At 55.2% G+C, this 18,722-nt stretch overlaps 1 protein-coding gene across 2 annotated transcripts in view; it reads right to left on the bottom strand.

Annotated features, from left to right (window-relative positions):
• Positions 1-18,722, bottom strand: part of HSPG2 (heparan sulfate proteoglycan 2) — a 265,969-nt gene that overhangs the window by 140,042 nt on the left and 107,205 nt on the right. For both annotated transcript variants that reach the window (XM_069741877.1, XM_069741878.1), the window contains exons 8-24: positions 16,520-16,792; positions 9,414-9,533; positions 9,123-9,254; positions 8,908-9,052; positions 8,682-8,827; positions 8,453-8,599; positions 6,216-6,373; positions 5,965-6,144; positions 5,525-5,721; positions 5,302-5,449; positions 4,981-5,108; positions 4,813-4,899; positions 4,537-4,598; positions 4,390-4,457; positions 4,163-4,303; positions 3,902-4,084; positions 1,111-1,290 (exon numbers count right to left, since the gene is read on the bottom strand). In XM_069741877.1, coding sequence (XP_069597978.1) covers positions 1,111-1,290; positions 3,902-4,084; positions 4,163-4,303; positions 4,390-4,457; positions 4,537-4,598; positions 4,813-4,899; positions 4,981-5,108; positions 5,302-5,449; positions 5,525-5,721; positions 5,965-6,144; positions 6,216-6,373; positions 8,453-8,599; positions 8,682-8,827; positions 8,908-9,052; positions 9,123-9,254; positions 9,414-9,533; positions 16,520-16,792 — 2,495 coding nt within the window. The remainder of the gene's footprint in view (positions 1-1,110; positions 1,291-3,901; positions 4,085-4,162; positions 4,304-4,389; positions 4,458-4,536; positions 4,599-4,812; positions 4,900-4,980; positions 5,109-5,301; positions 5,450-5,524; positions 5,722-5,964; positions 6,145-6,215; positions 6,374-8,452; positions 8,600-8,681; positions 8,828-8,907; positions 9,053-9,122; positions 9,255-9,413; positions 9,534-16,519; positions 16,793-18,722) is intronic.

The raw sequence follows: 18,722 nt of genomic DNA, 5'->3' as shown, positions 1-18,722 counted from the left end.
TTCCCAGGAGCCATATTACCGGGGTGAAGGGGGCAGATACTTTCCTCAGGAGCCATATTGCTGGATCATTACCGGGGTGACGGGGGTAGATACTTTCCTCAGGAGCTATATTACCGGGGTGACGGGGCAGATACTTTCCTCAGGAGCCATATTGCTGGATCATTACCGGGGTGACGGGAGCAGATACTTTCCTCAGGAGCCATATTGCTGGATCATTACTGGGTTGAAGGGGGCAGATACTTTCCTCAGGAGCCATATTGCTGGATCATTACAGGGATGACGGGGGCAGATACTGTCCTCAGGAGCCATATTGCTGAATCATTACCGGGGTGACGGGGGCAGATACTTTCCTCAGGAGCCATATTGCTGGGTCATTACCGGGGTGACGGGGGCAGATACTTTCCTCAGGAGCCATATTGCTGGATCATAACCGGGGTGACGGGGGCAGATACTTTCCTCAGGAGCCATATTGCTGGATCATTACCGGGGTGACGGGGGCAAATACTTTCCTCAGGAGCCATATTGCTGGGTCATTACCGGGGTGACTGGGCAGATACTTTCCTCAGGAGCCATATTGCTGGATCACTACTGGGGTGACGGGGCAGATACTTTCCTCAGGAGCCATATTGCTGGATCATTACCGGGGTGAAGGGGGCAGATACTTTCCTCAGGAGCCATATTGCTGGATCATTACCGGGGTGAAGGGGGCAGATACTTTCCTCAGGAGCCATATTGCTGGATCATTACCGGGGTGATGGGGGCAGATACTTTCCTATCCTCAGGAGCCATATTGCTGGGTCATTACAGGGGGGCAGATACTTTCCTCAGGAGCCATATTGCTGGATCATTACCAGGGTGACGGGGGCAGATACTTTCCTCAGGAGCCATATTGCTGGATCATTACCGGGGTGACGGGGGCAGATACTTTCCTCAGGAGCCATATTGCTGGATCATTACCGGGGTGACGGGGGCAGATACTTTCCTCAGGAGCCATATTGCTGGATCATTAGCAGGGTGACGGGGCAGATACTTTCCTCAGGAGCCATATTACCGGGGTGACGTCGTGTGTGAGGAGGATGGCGAGGACCCGGCCTCCGTATTTCTTCTTACCTCACGGAAGGGCACGGTGATGGTCACTGGGAATCCCGGAGGCGTCTGAGTGTTCGCACCGTGCTCCAGGAAGATGCCATTGCCCTGCAGGACGACGGACGGCTGCGTGTCCAGGGGCCGGGCCCCCACAGGGGCTTCGTACGTGATGGTGTAGCGCAGTTCTCCCCCATAAGACGTCACCTGAAAGATAAGGAGGTTTCAAGCCAGGTCTCTTTAGTGCACAGTCATGTTGTAAAGGAGGGATCCCGCATAATCCGGAGGGATCCACCTGGGATCACTGGTCACTTCGCCTCATCTTATCTCTTCGGGCAGTTACTGGTTTGGGTTTGTTTTGGTTGTTGGGCGGATTAGTTTAGAGTAGTGACGGGGTCAGTGATTGGCTCATTGATTGACCTATGAGGCCCCTGTTGCAGGGTGAGCGTTTCCTCTGCCTCAGTGACAGTCAGTCATTGGGTTACGTAAAACCCATGTGACCTAATGTTACAGTATAAGAATGTGTCCTGGGAGACGGTTCTGTCAGTCTGCCTGCCCTGTACACAGGATCTCTGCCTCCCTAGCTGCCTGCCCTGTACACAGGATCTCTGCCTCCCTACCTGCCCTGTACACAGGATCTCTGCCTCCCTAGCTGCCTGCCCTGTACACAGGATCTCTGCCTCCCTACCTGCCCTGTACACTGGATCTCTGCCTCCCTAGCTGCCTGCCCTGTACACTGGATCTCTGCCTCCCTAGCTGCCTGCCCTGTACACAGGATCTCTGCCTCCCTACCTGCCTGCCCTGTACGCTGCCTGCCTCACTAGCTGCCTGCCTTGTACGCTGCCTGCCTCACTAGCTGCCTGCCCTGTACGCTGCCTGCCTCCCTAGCTTCCTGCCCTGTACACTGGATCTCGGCCTCCCTAGCTGCCTGCCCTGTACACTGGATCTCGGCCTCCCTAGCTGCCTGCCCTGTACACAGGATCTCGGCCTCCCTAGCTGCCTGCCCTGTACACTGGATCTCGGCCTCCCTAGCTGCCTGCCCTGTACACTGGATCTCTGCCTTCCTAGCTGCCTGCCCTGTACGCTGCCTGCCTCCCTACCTGCCTGCCCTGTACACTGGATCTCTGCCTCCCTAGCTGCCTGCTCTGTACACAGGATCTCTGCCTCACTAGCTGCCTGCCCTGTACACAGGATCTCTGCCTCCTTAGCTGCCCTGTACACTGGATCTCTGCCTCCCTAGCTGCCTGCCCTGTACACTGGATCTTGGCCTCCCTACCTGTCTGACCTATACACTGGATCTCTGCCTCCCTAGCTGCCTGCCCTGTGCACTGGATCTCTGCCTCCCTAGCTGCCTGCCCTGTACACAGGATGTCAGCCTCCCTACCTCCCTAGCTGCCTGCCCTGTACACTGGATCTCGGCCTCCCTACCTGCCTGCCTGCCCTGTACACTGGATCTCAGCCTCCCTAGCTGCCTGCCCTGTACACTGGATCTCTGCCTCACTAGCTGCCTGCCCTGTACACTGGATCTCTGCCTCACTAGCTGCCTGCCCTGTACACTGGATCTCTGCCTCACTAGCTGCCTGCCCTGTACACTGGATCTCTGCCTCACTAGCTGCCTGCCCTGTACACTGGATCTCGGCCTCCCTAGCTGCCTACCCTGTACACTGGATCTCGGCCTCCCTAGCTGCCTGCCTGCCCTGTACACTGGATCTCTGCCTCCCTACCTGCCTGCCTGCCCTGTACACTGGATCTCGGCCTCCCTAGCTGCCTGCCCTGTACACTGGATCTCGGCCTCCCTAGCTGCCTGCCCTGTACACTGGATCTCGGCCTCCCTAGCTGCCCTGTACACTGGATTTCGGCCTCCCTAGCTGCCTGCCCTGTACACTGGATCTCGGCCTCCCTAGCTGCCCTGTACACTGGATCTCGGCCTCCCTAGCTGCCTGCCCAGTACACTGGATCTCGGCCTCCCTAGCTGCCCTGGACACTGGATCTCGGCCTCCCTAGCTGCCTGCCCTGTACACTGGATCTCGGCCTCCCTAGCTGCCTGCCCAGTACACTGGATCTTGGCCTCTCCAACTGCCTGCCCTGTACACTGGATCTCGGCCTCCCTAGCTGCCTGCCTGCCCTGTACACTGGATCTCTGCCTCCCTACCTGCCTGACCTGTACACTGGATCTCGGCCTCCCTAGCTGCCCTGTACACTGGATCTCGGCCTCCCTAGCTGCCTGCCCTGTACACTGGATCTCGGCCTCCCTAGCTGCCTGCCTGCCCTGTACACTGGATCTCGGCCTCCCTAGCTGCCCTGTACACTGGATCTCGGCCTCTCTAGCTGCCTGCCCTGTACACTGGATCTCGGCCTCCCTAGCTGCCTGCCTGCCCTGTACACTGGATCTCTGCCTCCCTACCTGCCTGACCTGTACACTGGATCTCGGCCTCCCTAGCTGCCCTGTACACTGGATCTCGGCCTCCCTAGCTGCCTGCCTTGTACACTGGATCTCGGCCTCCCTACCTGCCTGCCTGCCCAGTACACTGGATCTCGGCCTCCCTACCTGCCTGCCCTATACACTGGATCTCGGCCTCCCTAGCTGCCCTGTACACTGGATCTCGGCCTCCCTAGCTGCCCTGTACACTGGATCTCTGCCTCCCTAGCTTTCTGCCCTGTACACTGGATCTCGGCCTCCCTAGCTGCCCTGTACACTGGATCTCGGCCTCCCTACCTGCCTGCCTGCCCTGTAGGTAAGTTGTAGTTGAGGGTTGAGTCCCATGGTTAAGGCCATGCTCCGGTGGGGACCCCCGAGTCACTATCCATACTCACGCACCTTGTCCCCCTTGAAGCGCTCGGGCAGCACCCAGAAATACACGTCTTGCGGAAGGCTGCTGAAGGCGCTGAAGGTCAGCTCTGAAGGCCCGGTCACGCTGATGCCCTCGCTGAATGTTCGAGAGCTGGCTGCACTGGAGATGGAGAATGGCGCCCTCTCGTGGCTGTCGTAGGTGGAGCGGACCTGTAAGGACGTCAGGACATTATTGAAGGCCAGGTCACGGCCCCCCACTGCTGCACACACATATGAGGGGGCACACACCTGGTCTCGGTTCCAGTACGAGCTGGAACAGTCCCGGGTCACCCCCATACAGAAGCATTTCAGGCAGCCGTCCGGGTTCTTGTCACTGAGGTAGAAGGTTCCACTTTTACATTCATTGCACAGCTTCCCTGAGACGTGAGGCTGGAGAAGAGCAGAGCGTCCGGTGAGGTGGGACCACCAGGGACTGTCCGGGAGGAGAACCCGAGCACATGGAGTCCTCAGCTTACCTTACATACACAGGCATTAGGAGAGGACACCGCGCTGCCTCGCTCGTCACATATCCCCGTATCAGCGGCTGCAACACACGCAGTATTGAGACCCCCAGTGCATTCATCACCCCCGACAGCCTCACCACTCACACCACATGTACTGACCCGTAGACTTCACGCACCGTCCGCCAGGCCTCATGGGGTCTCCTTCATACTTGGCAGCACATCTAGAAGGAGAAGAAGCTGCCATCAGTGGTGAGTGGGCTCCGGGGCCACATATCAGCCCCTCGTGTTACGGGTCACTATGTGTCAGAGTCACGGATCACACAACCACTCATAGGAATGATGACCGAGCAGATGAGCGGCAGCTCGTGCCCTGATGAGAGACGTCCATCAGGCCCAGTGCCCTCTGCACATGACGTCTCCAGGACTGGACTTTACCTCTCGCACCGCCGCCCGGTGTACCCCTCTAGGCAGTTATCACAGGTGGGCTGTCCATCGGTGTCCAGGAAGCAGGTGTCCGAATACCTGGAGAGACGTTACCCAGACGTTACATAAAGCCCCAGCCGAGGGCCACACAAACACTGCACCATGCAATGAGCCACTCACCTGCGCCGGGGGTCCATGAACGGGCACGGACATGGTAGACAAGCATCAGCTGTACCTCTGGTGGGGTCTCCGAAAAAACCTGACTTACACTTATTGCACTGTGGACCCTCAGTGTTGTGCTGGCATTTCTTAGGACAAGAAGAAAAGAAAATCAGAGCGAAGAATAAGCAATCTGCCACTGAATGATGGATGAGCTCCATGGTGCCACCTGTGCGCACCACCGCTCTGGAGGGCCCCACCTGGGGAAAAAGCCACAGAACAGCAGGGTCCCCATCAGGCCAACACCCCACTCCCCCAAGTAAAGGCAGAGTGAGCACTCACTATGCAGTAGCCGCTCTCGGAGTCACAGGAGCTGGCATGGCCGTTACAGTTACATCCAGAGCAGGTGCCCAAGAAGGGTCCTCCAGGAACACGCTCAAACTGCGGCGAGCAAACCTCACAGGACAGGCCGGAATAGCCCGGGGGACACCTGGAATACATGACCAGCAATCAGCCGCCAGGCGACATCCATCAGTGAATGATGCGCCACCCTCTCTGCACTGACCGGCACTCCTCCACGCCCAGCGCCACCCCCAGCTGCGTGTACTCCACAGAGGTGGTGTCCAGGACTATGTCCGCCAGCCCCACACTGGCCATTTTGTTGTCATACACCGTCTGAATCATTAAGGCTTCCACATTCTGTAGTGTCATTAGAAGGTCCTCGCGGGTGACTGCTGCCCCAGACTCATGCTGCCAGTGCTCCTGCAGACGGAGAAGACAAGAGATGGCTGACAGGTAGTGTAATCGACAGGTGGGTGCAGGCAGCCATGCTGTGTAATACAGAATACACCAGGGTCACTGACACCAGACCCTCACCCACTGCCGGCAGAGACCGACTCCAGCACAAGAAAGGAAACAGAGATGGACGACAATGGCCGCTGCTACTCAGGCTGGAAGTCTCCACCTCCGAGGAGCAGGAGGGCCGGAGCCGGGCTGGACGCTCACCTCTGTGAACTGCACCGCCCGCTGGTTCACAATGCCCGGCTGTGTTGATGGTAGAGCTCGATAGATAAGTTTCTGCCCGTTTCCGAGGAGAACCACATCCGGCTTCCTCACAGGCTCTGACTGGCCTCGTGTCAGGCCATAACGCACTTTATAACTGAGAGACCCTCCATACGAGTCTACCTGAAATGAGAGGTAAGGCGATAAGACACGCTCCCCAGCTCACAGCCAGGGACATGATGCGTAGACCTTACTTTGTTCCCCAAGAACTGTGCCGGCAGCGTCCAGAAGGAGTCGTGACTCAGGAATCTGCGGGACAGGTCCACCAGCTGGAACTCCTCCACAGTGGTGTCAATCTGGAGCTGATTGGAGGATAACGGAGGAAACCCCTGGTGAGAGGAAACGTTCACCCCTACAGAAGATGAAAAAACAACAAGTGAGCGGCGTCAAATCCAATGTCAGGCACACGACTAGGAGCGACGTCAAATCCAACGTCAGGCACACGACTATGAGCGGCGTCAAATCCAACGTCAGGCACACGACTACGAGCGGCATCAAATCCAACGTCAGGCACACGACTACGAGCGGCATCAAATCCAATGTCAGGCACACGACTACGAGCGGCATCAAATCCAACGTCAGGCACACGACTACGAGCGGCATCAAATCCAACGTCAGGCAAAAGACTACGAGCGACATCAAATCCAATGTCAGGCACACGACTACGAGCGGCGTCAAATCCAATGTCAGGCACAAGACTACGAGCGACATCAAATCCAATATCAGGCACACGACTACGAGCGACATCAAATCCAACGTCAGGCACACGACTACGAGCGGCATCAAATCCAATGTCAGGCACACGACTACGAGCGGCATCAAATCCAACGTCAGGCACACGACTACGAGCGGCATCAAATCCAACGTCAGGCAAAAGACTACGAGCGACATCAAATCCAATGTCAGGCACACGACTACGAGCGGCGTCAAATCCAATGTCAGGCACAAGACTACGAGCGACATCAAATCCAATATCAGGCACACGACTACGAGCGACATCAAATCCAACGTCAGGCACACGACTACGAGCGGCATCAAATCCAATGTCAGGCACAAGACTACGAGCGACATCAAATCCAATATCAGGCACACGACTACGAGCGACATCAAATCCAACGTCAGGCATACAACTACGAGCGGCATCAAATCCAATGTCAGGCACACGACTACGAGCGGCATCAAATCCAACGTCAGGCACACGACTACGAGCGGCATCAAATCCAACGTCAGGCAAAAGACTACGAGCGACATCAAATCCAATGTCAGGCACACGACTACGAGCGGCGTCAAATCCAATGTCAGGCACAAGACTACGAGCGACATCAAATCCAACATCAGGCACACGACTACGAGCGACATCAAATCCAACGTCAGGCACACGACTACGAGCGGCATCAAATCCAACGTCAGGCACACGACTACGAGCGGCATCAAATCCAACGTCAGGCACAAGACTACGAGCGACATCAAATCCAATGTCAGGCACACGACTACGAGCGGCGTCAAATCCAATGTCAGGCACACGACTACGAGCGACATCAAATCCAACGTCAGGCACACGACTACGAGCGGCATCAAATCCAATGTCAGGCACACGACTACGAGCGGCATCAAATACAATGTCAGGCACAAGACTACGAGCGACATCAAATCCAATATCAGGCACACGACTACGAGCGACATCAAATCCAACGTCAGGCACACGACTACGAGCGGCATCAAATCCAATGTCAGGCACATGACTACGAGCGGCATCACATCCAATGTCGGGCACACGACTACGAGCGGCATCAAATCCAATGTCAGGCACACGACTACGAGCGACATCACATCCAATGTCAGGCACACGACTACGAGCGGCATCAAATCCAATGTCAGGCACACGACTACGAGCGGCATCAAATACAATGTCAGGCACACGACTACGAGCGGCATCAAATACAATGTCAGGCACACGACTACGAGCGGCATCAAATCCAATGTCAGGCACACGACTACGAGCGGCATCAAATCCAATGTCAGGCACACGACTACGAGCGACATCAAATCCAATATCAGGCACACGACTATGAGCGGCATCACATCCAATGTCAGGCACACGACTACGAGCGACATCAAATCCAATGTCAGGCACACGACTACGAGCGGCATCAAATCCAATGTCAGGCACACGACTACGAGCGACATCAAATCCAATGTCAGGCACACAACTACGAGCGGCATCAAATCCAATGTCAGGCACACGACTACGAGCGACATCAAATCCAGCCTGAGGCACACGACTATGAGCGGCATCAAATCCAATGTCAGGCACACGACTACGAGTGGCATCAAATCCAATGTCAGGCACACGACTACGAGTGGCATCAAGTCCAATGGGCTGACATTATCGTAGCTGAAATGCAGGGGTCAGAAACAAATGGGGACTCACCTTTAAAGTCATCTTGAACATCAAATCGGAGTCTGATCTGGTTTCTGTAACGACCTGTTTGATGGCAAACCCTGGCAACACCAAAGCAAAAACAAGGAATGCATCGAGACGTGCCATCCACATGGAAGAAGCCTTCTGAGCAGAGACCTGGGGATAAAAGATCTGCAATGAAGGAGTTGTTCTGCTGGAGATCACCGACCCTCTGACTCTGCGGAGACTCAGACATCACCTGTCTTCAAGGAGAGGATGCCGTCAGGAATCCCGAACACCATGCCTTTGGCGTTGATGGCTTCGCACGTGTAAGCGCCCTGGTCTGCTTCCTTCACATCTCGTATGATGAGCGTGCCGTGTCCATTCTCGCTGCTCATCGACACTCTGGGGAAACAAAATGATCCCAGATTATCACCCCAGCCCCAATTCATCAGTAATGCCGATGTTAAACCGGAGAGTCGTACCTGCTGCTAGTGGGGATGTGGCCCCAGTTTAGTCTCCATGTAATGATTGGAGTCGGTATGCCAATTGCCACACAAGTAAAGCGTACGGTGTCTCCCCGGGAAGCCATGATGCTCTCCTCAGGGGGTGTAATCACCTGTGGAGGACCTGAGAAGCAGATTACTGGTAACCATGCCCGAGGCCACAAACAGCACACGAGGGCCGAGAGCACACTTACTGCAGCCGATCTCATCGGAGCGGTCGAGGCAGTCGGCTTCCTCGTCACACTGGTAACTGGCCGGGATACAGGTCCGGGATTGGACACATACAAACTGATCGGGGCCGCACATGTCACTTGGACCTTTGGTGGCTGCACGAGACATATAGGACAGGTCAGGATGTGTATAGATGTGTACAGGGCGATTGCAGGTCTGACCAAACATGGAAGCTGAATGCAATGTGCTCCGATAGCGGCCGACCAAACCGGGACCACTGGCAGGACAGCGCCCTACAACGCTGATCTACTCACGGCAGTGAATTTCATCTGAGCCGTCTCCACAGTCATCATCACCATCACAACGCCAAAGCTTCAGAGCGCAGCGGCCATTTCTACACTTAAATTCATTGGGCTCACAGGGAGACGGGGTTCCTGGGTAGAACACAAAAAGGAAACCACTCTCATAAGAACCCCAAAATCAAAACACATTGTGTATAGTGTCCTCCCTTATATTGCACCCCCAGATCAGGAGCGGCCCTGTACAGTCACACGTGTAGTGTCCTCCCTTATACTGCTCTGCCACATTGGGAGCAGTTCTGTACCATCACACATGTAGTATCCTACCTCATACTGCACCCCCAGATCAGGAGCAGTCCTGTACAGTCACACGTGTAGTGTCCTCCCTCATAGTGCACCCCCAGATCAGGAGCGGTCCTGTACAGTCACACATGTAGTATCCTCCCTCATAGTGCACCCCCAGATCAGGAGCAGTCCTGTACAGTCACATGAGTAGTGTCCTCCCTCATAGTGCACCCCCAGATCAGGAGCGGTCCTGTACAGTCACACGTGTAGTGTCCTCCCTCATACAGCACCCCCAGATCAGGAGCGGTCCTGTACAGTCACACATGTAGTATCCTCCCTCATACTGCACCCCCAGATCAGGAGCAGTCCTGTACAGTCACATGAGTAGTGTCCTCCCTCATAGTGCACCCCCAGATCAGGAGCAGTCCTGTACAGTCACACATGTAGTATCCTCCCTCATACTGCACCCCCAGATCAGGAGCGGTCCTGTACAGTCACACGTGTAGTGTCCTCCCTCATAGTGCACCCCCAGATCAGCAGCAGTCCTGTACAGTCACACATGTAGTATCCTCCTTCATACTGCACCTCCAGATCAGGAGCAGTCCTGTACAGTCACATGAGTAGTGTCCTCCCTCATAGTGCACCCCCAGATCAGGAGCGGTCCTGTAAAGTCACACGTGTAGTGTCCTCCCTCATACTGCACCCCCAGATCAGGAGCGGTCCTGTAAAGTCACACGTGTAGTGTCCTCCCTCATACTGCACCCCCAGATCAGGAGCAGTCCTGTACCGTCACACGTGTAGTGTCCTCCCTCATAGTGCACCCCCAGATCAGGAGCAGTCCTGTACCGTCACACGTGTAGTGTCCTCCCTCATACTGCACCCCCAGATCAGGAGCGGTCCTGTACAGTCACACATGTAGTATCCTCCTTCATACTGCACCTCCAGATCAGGAGCAGTCCTGTACAGTCACATGAGTAGTGTCCTCCCTCATAGTGCACCCCCAGATCAGGAGCGGTCCTGTACAGTCACACGTGTAGTGTCCTCCCTCATACAGCACCCCCAGATCAGGAGCGGTCCTGTACAGTCACACATGTAGTATCCTCCCTCATACTGCACCCCCAGATCAGGAGCGGTCCTGTACAGTCACATGAGTAGTGTCCTCCCTCATAGTGCACCCCCAGATCAGGAGCAGTCCTGCACAGTCACATGAGTAGTGTCCTCCCTCATACTGCACCCCAGATCAGGAGCAGTCCTGTACAGTCACATGAGTAGTGTCCTCCCTCATAGTGCACCCCCAGATCAGGAGCGGTCCTGTACAGTCACACGTGTAGTGTCCTCCCTCATACAGCACCCCCAGATCAGGAGCGGTCCTGTACAGTCACATGAGTAGTGTCCTCCCTCATAGTGCACCCCCAGATCAGGAGCGGTCCTGTACAGTCACACGTGTAGTATCCTCCCTCATACTGCACCCCCAGATCAGGAGCGGTCCTGTACAGTCACATGAGTAGTGTCCTCCCTCATAGTGCACCCCCAGATCAGGAGCAGTCCTGTACAGTCACACATGTAGTATCCTCCCTCATACTGCACCCCAGATCAGGAGCAGTCCTTTACAGTCACATGAGTAGTGTCCTCCCTCATAGTGCACCCCCAGATCAGGAGCGGTCCTGTACAGACACACGTGTAGTGTCCTCCCTCATACAGCACCCCCAGATCAGGAGCGGTCCTGTACAGTCACACATGTAGTATCCTCCCTCATACTGCACCCCCAGATCAGGAGCGGTCCTGTAAAGTCACACGTGTAGTGTCCTCCCTCATACTGCACCCCCAGATCAGGAGCAGTCCTGTACCGTCACACGTGTAGTGTCCTCCCTCATAGTGCACCCCCAGATCAGGAGCAGTCCTGTACCGTCACACGTGTAGTGTCCTCCCTCATACTGCACCCCCAGATCAGGAGCGGTCCTGTACAGTCACACGTGTAGTGTCCTCCCTCATACTGCACCTCCAGATCAGGAGCAGTCCTGTACCGTCACACGTGTAGTATCCTCCCTCATACTGCATTCCCTGATCAGGAGCGGTCCTGTAAAGTCACACGTGTAGTGTCCTCCCTCATATTGCACCCCCAGATCAGAAGCAGTTCTGTACAGTTACACGTGTAGTGTCCTCCCTCATACTGCACCCCCAGATCAGGAGCGGTCCTGCACAGTCACATGAGTAGTGTCCTCCCTCATAGTGCACCCCCAGATCAGGAGAGGTCCTGTAAAGTCACACGTGTAGTGTCCTCCCTCATACTGCACCCCCAGATCAGGAGCAGTCCTGTACCGTCACACGTGTAGTGTCCTCCCTCATAGTGCACCCCCAGATCAGGAGCGGTCCTGTACAGTCACACGTGTAGTGTCCTCCCTCATACTGCACCCCCAGATCAGGAGCAGTCCTGTACAGTCACACGTGTAGTGTCCTCCCTCATACTGCACCCCCAGATCAGGAGCAGTCCTGTACAGTCACACGTGTAGTGTCCTCCCTCATACTGCACCCCCAGATCAGGAGCAGTCCTGTACCGTCACATGAGTAGTGTCCTCTCTCATAGTGCACCCCCAGATCAGGAGCGGTCCTGTACAGTCACACGTGTAGTGTCCTCCCTCATACTGCACCCCCAGATCAGGAGCAGTCCTGTACAGTCACACGTGTAGTGTCCTCCCTCATACAGCACCCCCAGATCAGGAGCGGTTCTGTACAGTCACACATGTAGTGTTCTCCCTCATACTGCACCCCCAGATCAGGAGCGGTTCTGTACAGTCACACGTGTAGTGTTCTCCCTCATACTGCACCCCCAGATCAGGAGCGGTCCTGTACAGTCACACGTGTAGTATCCTCCCTCATATTGCACCCCCAGATCAGGAGCGGTTCTGTACAGTCACACGTGTAGTATCCTCCCTCATACTACACCCCCAGATCAGGAGCGGTCCTGTAAAGTCACACGTGTAGTGTCCTCCCTCATATTGCACCCCCAGATCAGGAGCAGTCCTGTAAAGTCACACGTGTAGTGTCCTCCCTCATATTGCACCCCCAGATCAGGAGCGGTTCTGTACAGTCACACGTGTAGTGTCCTCCCTCATACTGCACCCCCAGATCAGGAGCGGTCCTGTAAAGTCACACGTGTAGTGTCCTCCCTCATATTGCACCCCCAGATCAGGAGCGGTTCTGTACAGTTACACGTGTAGTGTCCTCCCTCATACTGCACCCCCAGATCAGGAGCGGTCCTGTACAGTCACACGTGTAGTGTCCTCCCTCATACTGTTCTGCCACATCGGGAGCGGTCCTGTACAGTCACACATGTAGTGTCCTCCCTCATAGTGCACCCCCGGATCAGGAGCAGTCCTGTACAGTCACACGTGTAGTGTCCTCCCTCATACTGCACCCCCAGATCAGGAGCAGTCCTGTACAGTCACACGTGTAGTGTCCTCCCTCATACTGCACCCCCAGATCAGGAGCAGTCCTGTACAGTCACACGTGTAGTGTCCTCCCTCATAGTGCACCCCCAGATCAGGAGCGGTCCTGTACAGTCACACGTGTAGTGTCCTCCCTCATACTGCACCCCCAGATCAGGAGCAGTCCTGTACAGTCACACGTGTAGTGTCCTCCCTCATACAGCACCCCCAGATCAGGAGCGGTTCTGTACAGTCACACGTGTAGTATACTCCTTCATACTGCACCCCCAGATCAGGAGCAGTCCTGTAAAGTCACACGTGTAGTGTCCTCCCTCATAGTGCACCCCCAGATCAGGAGCGGTCCTGTACAGTCACACGTGTAGTGTTCTCCCTCATACTGCACCCCCAGATCAGGAGCAGTCCTGTACAGTCACACGTGTAGTGTCCTCCCTCATAGTGCACCCCCAGATCAGGAGCAGTCCTGTACAGTCACACGTGTAGTATACTCCTTCATACTGCACCCCCAGATCAGGAGCAGTCCTGTACAGTCACACGTGTAGTATCCTCCCTCATATTGCACCCCCAGATCAGGAGCAGTCCTGTACAGTCACACGTGTAGTATACTCCTTCATACTGCACCCCCAGATCAGGAGCAGTCCTGTACAGTCACACGTGTAGTATCCTCCCTCATATTGCACCCCCAGATCAGGAGCGGTTCTGTACAGTCACACGTGTAGTGTCCTCCCTCATATTGCACCCCCAGATCAGGAGCAGTCCTGTAAAGTCACACGTGTAGCGTCCTCCCTCATAGTGCACCCCCAGATCAGGAGCCGTCCTGTACAGTCACACGTGTAGTGTCCTCCCTCATACTGCACCCCCAGATCAGGAGCAGTCCTGTACAGTCACACGTGTAGTGTCCTCCCTCATAGTGCACCCCCAGATCAGGAGCGGTCCTGTACAGTCACACGTGTAGTGTCCTCCCTCATACTGCACCCCCAGATCAGGAGCAGTCCTGTACAGTCACACGTGTAGTATACTCCCTCATACTGCACCCCCAGATCAGGAGCAGTCCTGTAAAGTCACACGTGTAGTGTCCTCCCTCATAGTGCACCCCCAGATCAGGAGCGGTCCTGTACAGTCACACGTGTAGTGTTCTCCCTCATACTGCACCCCCAGATCAGGAGCGGTCCTGTACAGTCACACGTGTAGTATCCTCCCTCATTGTGCACCCCCAGATCAGGATCGGTTCTGTACAGTCACACGTGGTGTCCTCGCTCATATTGCACCCCCAGATCAGGAGCAGTCCTGTAAAGTCACACGTGTAGCGTCCTCCCTCATAGTGCACCCCCAGATCAGGAGCAGTCCTGTACAGTCACACGTGTAGTGTCCTCCCTCATACAGCACCCCCAGATCAGGAGCAGTCCTGTAAAGTCACACGTGTAGTATACTCCCTCATACTGCACCCCCAGATCAGGAGCGGTCCTGTACAGTCACACGTGTAGTGTTCTCCCTCATACTGCACCCCCAGATCAGGAGCGGTCCTGTACAGTCACACGTGTAGTATCCTCCCTCATATTGTACCCCCAGATCAGGAGCGGTTCTGTACAGTCACATGTGGAGTGTCCTCCCTCATATTGCACCCCCAGATCAGGAGCGGTTCTGTACAGTCACACGTGTAGCGTCCTCCCTCATACTGCACCCCCAGATCAGGAGCGGTCCTGTACAGTCACACGTGTAGTGTCCTCCCTCATTCTGCACCCCCAGGTCAGGAGCGGTTCTGTACAGTCACATGAGTAGTGTCCTCCCTCATAGTGCACCCCCAGATCAGGAGCAGTCCTGTACAGTCACACGTGTAGTGTCCTCCCTCATTGTGCACCCCCAGATCAGGAGCAGTCCTGTACAGTCACACGTGTAGTGTCCTCCCTCATACTGCACCCCCAGATCAGGAGCGGTCCTGTACAGTCACATGAGTAGTGTCCTCCCTCATAGTGCACCCCCAGATCAGGAGCAGTCCTGTACAGTCACACGTGTAGTGTCCTCCCTCATTGTGCACCCCCAGATCAGGAGCAATCCTGTACAGTCACACGTGTAGTGTCCTCCCTCATACTGCACCCCCAGGTCAGGAGCGGTCCTGTACAGTCACACGTGTAGTGTCCTCCCTCATACTGCACCCCCAGGTCAGGAGCGGTCCTGTACAGTCACATGTGTAGTGTCCTCCCTCATACTGCACCCCCAGGTCAGGAGCAGTCCTGTACAGTCACACGTGTAGTGTCCTCCCTCATTGTGCACCCCCAGATCAGGAGCGGTTCTGTACAGTCACACGTGTAGTGTTCTCCCTCATTGTGCACCCCCAGATCAGGAGCAGTCCTGTACAGTCACACGTGTAGTGTCCTCCCTCATTGTGCACCCCCAGATCAGGAGCGGTCCTGTATAGTCACACGTGTAGTATCCTCCCCCATACTGCACCCCCAGATCAGGAGCAGTCCTGTACAGTCACATGTCTGGCATTGGGGCGTAGTGTCCTCCTTTATACTGCACCCCCAGATCAGGAGCGGTCCTGTACTTTCACATGTGTAGTGTCCTCCCTCATAGTGCACCCCCAGATCAGGAGCGGTCCTGTACAGTCACACGTGTAGTGTTCTCCCTCATATCACCCCCAGATCAGGAGCGGTCCTGTACAGTCACACATGTAGTATCCTCCCTCATACTGCACCCCCAGATCAGGAGCAGTCCTGTACAGTCACATGAGTAGTGTCCTCCCTCATAGTGCACCCCCAGATCAGGAGCGGTCCTGTACAGTCACACGTGTAGTGTTCTCCCTCATATATCACCCCCAGATCAGGAGCGGTCCTGCACAATCACACGTGTAGTTTTCTCCCTCATACTGCACCCCCAGATCAGGAGCAGCCCTGTACAAACATGTAGTGTCCTCCCTCATACTTGAACCCCGACCAGGAGCAGTCCTGTACAGTCACACGTGTAGTGTCCTCCCTCACACCACATCCCCAGGTCAGGAACAGTCCTGTACTGCCACATGTCTAGCGTTGGGATGTAGTGTCCTCTCTCATACTGCACCCCCAGATCAGGAGCGGTCCTGTACAGTCACACGTGTAGTGTCCTCCCTCACACCACATCCCCAGGTCAGGAACAGTCCTGTACTGCCACATGTCTAGCGTTGGGATGTAGTGTCCTCCCTCATTGTGCACCCCCAGATCAGGAGCGGTCCTGTACAGTCACACGTGTAGTGTCCTCCCTCATTGTGCACCCCCAGATCAGGAGCGGTCCTGTACAGTCACATGTCTAGCGTTGGGGCATAGTGTCCTCTTTTATACTGCACCCCCAGATCAGGAGCGGTCCTGTACTTTCACATGTGTAGTGCTGCGTGGTTTATGGCCATTTTCCCATACTCACCGCAGTTGAGTTCATCGCTGCCATCCTTACAGTCGCGTTCTCCGTCACACAGATAGTCCCTAGGAATACACTGTCCGTTCGGACACCGCGCCTCTTCTCTCCGGCATTGGCGGGGACCATCTATTGGTGGCTTGGGGGTAAACGGCTTGATTGGCGTAGTGGCAATCAGTGGGGGTCTGGTATAAATGGGTGGATACGGGGTGGTGGCCGGACGCCGTGTTGTTACAGGTCTTGCAGTAACAGATGGGCCAATGACGCCAGACTCTGCAGTTACTGGAGAAAAAAAATGTCATCTATCATATGCCAGGGAGAAGATGGGGGCGTCAGATCAAAGTACAGCTGAAAGGGCGACGAGGACCACCGGAGAGGCTGCACAGGTCTCCAGTAAAGATGATGCAGTTGAGAATGGATCTGCGCTCCCATTAGTGTGCAGGAGGCCATCAAAAAGGGATATTTCCAGGTCTCCATCCATGTGCAGCACCGCATAAGATCCAGAACCTCAACTTTACAGATCTCTACAGTCACCGGAAAAGACCTAGAACCTCTGCTTTATAGATCTGACCTGGCACCAGATAAGATCTGGAACCTCTGTTCTATGGATCTGTCCGGGCACCGGATAAGACCTGGGACCTTGGTTTTACGGATCTGCCCCTCTTAGCTGCTCAACCCTGCTCCTCCAAAACAAGCTTCTCCACCATGACAGAAGATCAGCTCTCCACCCTCCTGTCAAGATCACACCTCACCACCTGCACGCTCGACCCGCTCCCGTCCCACCTCATCCCTAACCTTTCCACGGTCTTTATCCCAACCCTTAAGGTACCGTCACATTTAGCGACGCTGCAGCGATCTAGACAACGATGCCGATCGCTGCAGCGTCGCTGTGTGGTCGCTGGAGAGCTGTCACACAGACCGCTCTCCAGCGACCAACGATGTCGGTAACCAGGGTAAACATCGGGTTACTAAGCGCAGGGCCGCGCTTAGTAACCCGATGTTTACCCTGGTTACCAGCGTAAACGTAAAAAAAAACAAAACACTACATACTTACATTTCGGTGTCTGTCCCCCGGCGCTGTGCTTTCCTGCCCTGTCAGCGCTGGCAAGCCGTAAAGCACAGCGGTGACGTCACTGCTGTGCTCTGCTTTACGGCCGGCCGGCGCTCACAGTGCAGAGGGAAGCACAGCGCCGGGGGACAGACACCGAAATGTAAGTATGTAGTGTTTTTTTTTTTTTTACGTTTACGCTGGTAACCAGGGTAAACATCGGGTTACTAAGCGCAGCCCTGCGCTTAGTAACCCGATGTTTACCCTGTTTACCAGTGAAGACATCGCTGAATCGGCGTCACACACGCCAATTCAGCGATGTCTGCGGGGAGTCCAGCGACGAAATAAAGTCCTGGACTTTCTGCTCCGACCAGCGATGGCACAGCAGGATCCAGATCGCTGCTGCCTGTCACACTGGACGATATCGTTATCCAGGACGCTGCAACGTCACGGATCGCTAGCGATATCGTTCAGTGTGAAGGTACCTTATCACACCTCTTCAACCTCTCACTCACAACAGGTGTCTTCCCCTCATCCTTCAAGCATGCCAAGATCACACCCATCCTCAAAAAGCCCTCCCTTGACCCATCCTCTGTATCTAGCTATCACCCGATATCTCTTCTACCTTATGCCTCCAAATTGCTGGAACAACACGTCCATCTTGAACTGTCCTCCCACCTCTCCTCCTGCTCCCTCTTTGACCGCTTACAATCTGGCTTCCGGTCACATCATTCCACTGAAACTGCCCTAAAGTCACCAATGACCTATTAACCGCCAAGAGCAAGTGACACTACTCTGTCCTCCTTCTCCTCGACCTGTCCTCTGCCTTTGACACTGTGGACCATTCCCTATTACTACAGACCCTCTCATCTCTTGGCATCACAGACTTGGCCCTATCCTGGATCTCGTCATATCTGACAGACCGGACATTCAGCGTCTCCCACTCACACACCACCTCCTCACCTCGCCCCCTATCTGTCGGAGACCCGCAAGGTTCAGTCCCTGGGCCCCTGCTCTTCTCCATCTACACCTTCGGCCTGGGACAGCTCATAGAATCCCACGGTATGCAGTACCATCTCTATGCTGATGACACGCAGATCTACCTCTCCGGACCTGACCTCACCTCCTTACTTACCAAAATCCCGCACTGTCTGTCTGCTATTT

Source organism: Ranitomeya imitator, chromosome 10 (assembly GCF_032444005.1).
Source record: "Ranitomeya imitator isolate aRanImi1 chromosome 10, aRanImi1.pri, whole genome shotgun sequence".
In the NCBI taxonomy this organism is placed as follows: domain Eukaryota; kingdom Metazoa; phylum Chordata; class Amphibia; order Anura; family Dendrobatidae; genus Ranitomeya; species Ranitomeya imitator.
This window is presented reverse-complemented; position numbering and strand designations above follow the sequence as displayed.